Below are 5,596 nucleotides of genomic sequence, written 5' to 3'. Positions count from 1 at the left end.
TGAAAATTATGCTGAATCCTGGTCTTAACTTCGCAGAATTGGACAGTACCAACGAATCGAAGCCTATGTGCTCATATTTTGTAGATGACATCCAGGCAGAATAGTCCAAATAGCGGACAGGGGTCCTCGAGGTCTGTGTCCCCAGAACGGTCGTTGAGGAACACACTTGAAGAAGAGAGAGCTCTCATCATCCAGAGGAATTTAAAGAAGCTAGCAAGCCTTGGACTACAGGTCACCAGGCCTTCAAGCAAGCCTCCATCTCGTCCGCCAAAACAGCGCTCACAACGAGGAGCTGAAGAAGGACACCCTCGACCATCAGCATGTATTGCTACTATGCGTGCTGCAACAAAGAGGAAAGCCGCTGCCGCCGAGGGTGCGGTCCGCAATAAGGTATGACCGGGTCCAGATCGGGTCAAACCATTCATTTCCCTTCATACGGTTACCGCAGACCATTTCTCTCATTCCAATTTTCCAAATTATACTGTTTGACACGATCTGGGACCTGCAAGAATGTGACCTCGTGGGGAAGACCAAGGGCTGCTTCCTTGTTGGAGCACGTAAGAAGAAGGACATCAAGCCCGAGGCTTTGGGGGCTGGATTACTATTGGGCGACCTGGTAAGCTTACATGCTGTCTGACAGGCGGTCCGCTGTGTGTCTGTATGTGTTCGTACCCTAACAAAGAACTTCCGTCTGCGTGCTTGTAACTGCCGCCTGGCCTCTTACCCCATATGAACATACAGGGTGACGAGACCGCTGACGGCTGCACTGATCTCCTGGTGATTGGCCGCACCATGGGAGTCATCAAGGACCTTGGCACTGTGCACATTCCCCCGACTGGCCAGTCCTTTGCACTAAACGACCGGCCACTCCGCCTCTTCCAGAAGGTAAATCAAGGTTGAGCTGTGATACCATGTCTGCATCACATGTGTTGACTTTGTTCTGGTTGCTTCTGTCTGCAGGTGCGATGGCCCATTGTGGGATTGCTCGCAGTCAAGGGCAAGATGACCGCAGTCCAGTGGGCCATGAGGACCACTGGGCTGAGCAAGAAGCAGTTGGATGCGGTGGACTTGGAGTGATACACGCCCTGTTAGGAACCACCTTATGTGGGGGGAGGGTAGGCGGTGTGTGGGGCTGTACTTGGCTATTGGGCTGTCCTGTCCATGCGCCTAGTTGCGAGCCCCTTAGCATAGGCCTTGTGATCGCGTTCAGGGATCCATCATAACACTCATTCATTTGGTATGCTGCAGTACCATATGCAGTTCCAGCATGGATCGAGCATGTGATTGTAGATATGTTGTAGGTATAAGTGCTGGCATGGTGGACCTGACCTCATATGTGTGTCTGCCTGAATGGGAAAGTGGTCTGCTGTGAAACTCGGGCTCTAGCGAGATGTGGCCCTAGGTTTTTGTTGGGCATACCTCTGTTTGAAGGCGCCCTTAAGAAGCGGTTTAAGAATGCTGGGGGACGGAATGCTTGAGAACACTGTAACAAAACGCTTGAGAACGCTGCAAGAATACTTGAGAATGCTTTGAGAACGCTTGAGAATGTTGTAAGAACGCTTGAGAATGCTATAAGAACGCTGTAAGAACGCTTGAGAATGCTGTAAGAACGCTTAAGAATGGTGAGAGAACGGTGTAAGAACGCTTAAAAATGGTGAGAGAACACTGTAAGAACGCTTGAGAACGCTGTAAGAACGCTTAAGAATGGTGAGAGAACACTGTAAGAACGCTTGAGAACACTGTAAGAACGCTTAAGAATGGTGAGAGAACGCTGTAAGAACGCTTGAGAATGCTTTAAGAACGCTTAAGAATGGTGAGAGAACGCTGTAAGAACGCTTGAGAACACTGTAAGAACGCTTAAGAATGGTGAGAGAACGGTGTAAGAATGCTTGAGAACGCTTTAAGAACGCTTAAGAATGGTGAGAGAACGGTGTAAGAACGCTTGAGAGTGGTGAAAGATTGCTTAAGAATGCGTGAGAAAATGGTTTGAGAATGTCCTTGAGAACGGGTAAGATCGCTGAGAACGCTTGAGATTCCCTGCAAAGAGCGCTCTCTTGAGATCGCTTAAGAACGCTTGAGAAGGCACAATCTTAAAACATGGCAGATAAGAGCGTTCTCAGAACGCTCTTAACAGCGGCATCTACTTGTGCTTTATATGGCTTAAGATCGCGTTGAGAGCGCTCTTAAAGCGGTTTCATTTTGGTAGGGTACGGCACACGGTGCAAGTCATGTTGTGTGATGGCCAGCTCATGAAAACCCAGTCGCCTGCCTTTGTTCATGCTGGGCACAAAGCCACCCCTGAGCCTTGCTTTCAGTTACTCACGGCCCGTCCCCACCCTTGCCATGTCCCTCTTTCCTCCGTTCTGCCCTGCCCATCCAGCCCAACACGGAGATGGGTGCCGCCGCCGCTGAGGTGGACACTGCCATGGCTGCCGAAGGCGCCAAAGCAGGGGAACAGGATGGGCGGCCGGGGGCAATGCAGCTGCTGCAGCTAGGGATGGCGCCGGCGTCAGGCAGCGGGCTGCAGCAGGTAAATGGACATGTCAGGCTGCAAGCCACGGGTTTGTACAGGTGCCAGGCTGACAGCCGAGCCCCTGAACAGGAGCTGGGTTGCCTGTCGTACACGCACATATGTTAGGGTACGGCACATGGTGCAAGTCATGTTGCATGATGGCCAGCTCACGAAACCAATATTATTTTCATCCATATAATTCATCCATATGCAGTTTCCTAAAAATCTCAGGTCCGGAAAGTGTCCAGGGTTCATCAAGGACCGAATTTCTTCAGCATTCCAACCTAAGCTTGGATGAGGAGCGTGCTATTCGTATAGCCAAACAAAAGGAATTCCTTGCAAAGCTAGGACTTCAAGCCATTGTTGACAATATCCGGTCGCCTCGCTCGCCTATCAGACGACAGAGTACCCACTCAGCTCCATTGGAGACTCGCAGATCCACTAGGCTTACTGTCTTATCATCAAAGCTTAGCAAGCAACAAGTGAAGGTATGTGGTGTCCCAACGGGTGGTTAAAGATACCTAGGCGGCGGACCCTACTTTAGGGTTCTCATTTCCTTCCTCTGTGAAAGATCTCAGTTCATAAATATTTACAATGTTTATTGTCATATTGGGTTTAACAATATTCTCTGCTGCAGATGCCGACCCATGCTGCAGAAGCGGCTGTCGTCGAGGACACTGCTGCAGTGGTGGTGAATCACGATCCTGAGATGCATCTTAAAATTTTCTCAGACCAACACAAAACTTGGGCGGAGATGCACAACCTGGATTTGAAGGCCGACGAGGGCCAGCTCCTTGCGGCCATCCTCCAGTGGCCTGAGCAGTATAAACTCTACTGTGGGACTGAGGGCTCCTTTCATCACTCCTTTGCAGTATGTGGAATTCTGGTGGCGAATGGCATGTATGCCCCAGACTTTAACAACCCCAAGCTGCAGGCTATCAACCACTTCACTGAGGACATTAAGTCTGCCCTGCTGTCTGGGGGGCTGAAGCAGTTTGAGCTTGCACTCCTTCTTGCGGGTCTGAATGCACTCTGCCAGGGAGACGTGGGAGCACAGGGTCAGCAGGTCCGGAAGCGTGCAAAGTCTGCTGCAAGCAATGACTGCAGCAAGAGGACAAAACGTACCGCACAGGAGATGGCGGGCTTGCTTGAGAAGGAGTTTCACTGGGACATCATGTCTGCATCCAACTTCAAGGACATCCCGGTAAGGTGTCATGGTCCAGGATTCTTTACTATTCTCCACATACATACATAGAGGGTTTGGCACCACTGGTAAGGCGCGACCATTGCCCCCGGGAGATCCCGGGATCGATACCTGTTAGGGTTGAAGTCCTTCCGATGGTGGAAGACATTGCCCCCTTAGTTGATGGACGGTGGTGACCTGGGGTGAAGATAACCCTCAAGCTGACCAGGAATGGAGTTGGGCCGCTGTCGACCTGGCAGATTCCGTTGGAAATGGAGGTGGGTGCGGAACCTGAGCGATTCACTGAGAAGTTGACTAGGGTGACTGGATGAGGGTGCCCCGAATACCAGGGAAGGCAGGGTTTCGCAGGGTAGCTGCCACGGGTGAAGATACATCCTCCTGTTTCACACATCATACATCCTGATGAAATATTTGCATGGGCTAACCCTAAGACACCCTCCTGTAATGTTGTATGCTTTTATCAATCCACAGGAGGTGAAGGTTCGGATTGCAGAACTTATTAATAAATTTGGCGGAACTGAAGGTGCCGCCACCATGGTAGGCATTAAGGCCAAGGCAAACACAACCGAGGAGGATGTTGCTGAAGAATTGATGAAGTCACTCCGCCACAAATGGAAGAACCTCCGCAACATGGCTAAGAAGACACAGAAAGAGAAGGGTGCGTGACTGTGAACTTGCTAGCCTCATCATGCTTGTATGTATAAGTGGAGACAACAGGACATGTGATGCCTCCCGCTGCCTGCACCTAGTCAATCCATGTGCAATAGCGCTAGCCAGCACATGTGTATGTACACAGGAACCCAAGCTCTATGTATATGTGCATGCATGGTAAATGTCAGTTGCTCCTCAACATGCCATCATCCCTCCTGCTTGCCTACAATATGACCTGGGCATTCATGTCATGCATGACTCTGCAGGTGATGAGCAAACCCTGCCCCAGCAGGGTGCCCAGGTGCCTAATCATAATATTCTGAACACGGCTGAAGATGGCACCGTGGTAGTACAGCAGGACAACACGGCAGCAGGGCCCAGGAAATGCTGCTCCTGCTGACCCCTGCTGCTGGGCCTCCCTTCTGGCACTCTGGGAAAAGGGGGGTCATTTTACCCGTAATTTTGGGTCAATCCACCCGTAATTTGACAGAAATTACGGGTCCGTAACACGTTACGGGTCCCGTAATTTGAGCACAAGGATACAGGTGAACATTTACGGGTGAAGACCCAGTGATTACGGGTGGATTTTACGCGGTGCTGGAGGTTAATTACGGGCGCATGTAACCAATTACACGCAAAATTACGGGTGAAGACCCAGTGATTACGGGTGGATTTTACGCGGTGCTGGAGGTGAATTACGGGCGCATGTAACCAATTACACGCAAAATTACGGGTGAAGACCCAGTGATTACGGGTGGATTTTACACGGTGCTGGAGGTGAATTACGGGCGCATGTAACCAATTACACGCAAAATTACGGGTGAAGACCCAGTGATTACGGGTGGATTTTACACGGTGCTGGAGGTGAATTACGGGCGCATGTAACCAATTACACGCAAAATTACGGGTGAAGACCCAGTGATTACGGGTGGATTTTACGCGGTGCTGGAGGTGAATTACGGGCGCATGTAACCAATTACACGCAAAATTACGGGTGAAGACCCAGTGATTATCGGTGGATTTTACACAGTGCTGAGATATTACTGGCGCATGTAACCAACTACACGCAAAATTAACGGGTGGTGAATAGGGTTGCGGCAAGCCTCAAAATGTGACGCTTACCCCATGTCAAAGTAGCCTAAGTCTCAGTGTGCTTGTGGACCAAGGCGCTTTGGACTCACAACTCCGACCAGCCAGCCTGACAGCCTGATGCATTCATCTCAACCATC

General features: G+C 50.6%; 1 protein-coding gene across 1 annotated transcript; it reads left to right on the top strand.

The window, feature by feature from the left end:
• Positions 1–52: 52 nt before the first annotated feature.
• On the top strand, positions 53–1,786 carry VOLCADRAFT_105514 (uncharacterized protein). Its single transcript, XM_002952422.1, has 5 exons — positions 53–390; positions 510–616; positions 742–885; positions 961–1,591; positions 1,772–1,786. Exons 1-3 carry the CDS (start codon positions 85–87, stop codon positions 779–781), a joined length of 453 nt encoding a protein of 150 aa, XP_002952468.1. The 5' UTR covers positions 53–84; the 3' UTR covers positions 782–885; positions 961–1,591; positions 1,772–1,786.
• Positions 1,787–5,596: the final 3,810 nt, after the last annotated feature.

This window comes from Volvox carteri (assembly GCF_000143455.1).
Source record: "Volvox carteri f. nagariensis unplaced genomic scaffold VOLCAscaffold_29, whole genome shotgun sequence".
Lineage (NCBI taxonomy): Eukaryota > Viridiplantae > Chlorophyta > Chlorophyceae > Chlamydomonadales > Volvocaceae > Volvox > Volvox carteri.
Note: the sequence above shows the minus strand (reverse complement) of the source record. Positions and strands in the feature narration are given on the sequence as shown.

Bases quoted from the DNA above. Each gene is read 5' to 3' on its own strand.
- VOLCADRAFT_105514 (XM_002952422.1), top strand. From the start codon at position 85: ATGACATCCAGGCAGAATAGTCCAAATAGCGGACAGGGGTCCTCGAGG. The intron at 391-509 runs GTATGACCGGGT...GGGACCTGCAAG, and splicing joins AGGGTGCGGTCCGCAATAAG to AATGTGACCTCGTGGGGAAG. The intron at 617-741 runs GTAAGCTTACAT...ATGAACATACAG, and splicing joins GATTACTATTGGGCGACCTG to GGTGACGAGACCGCTGACGG.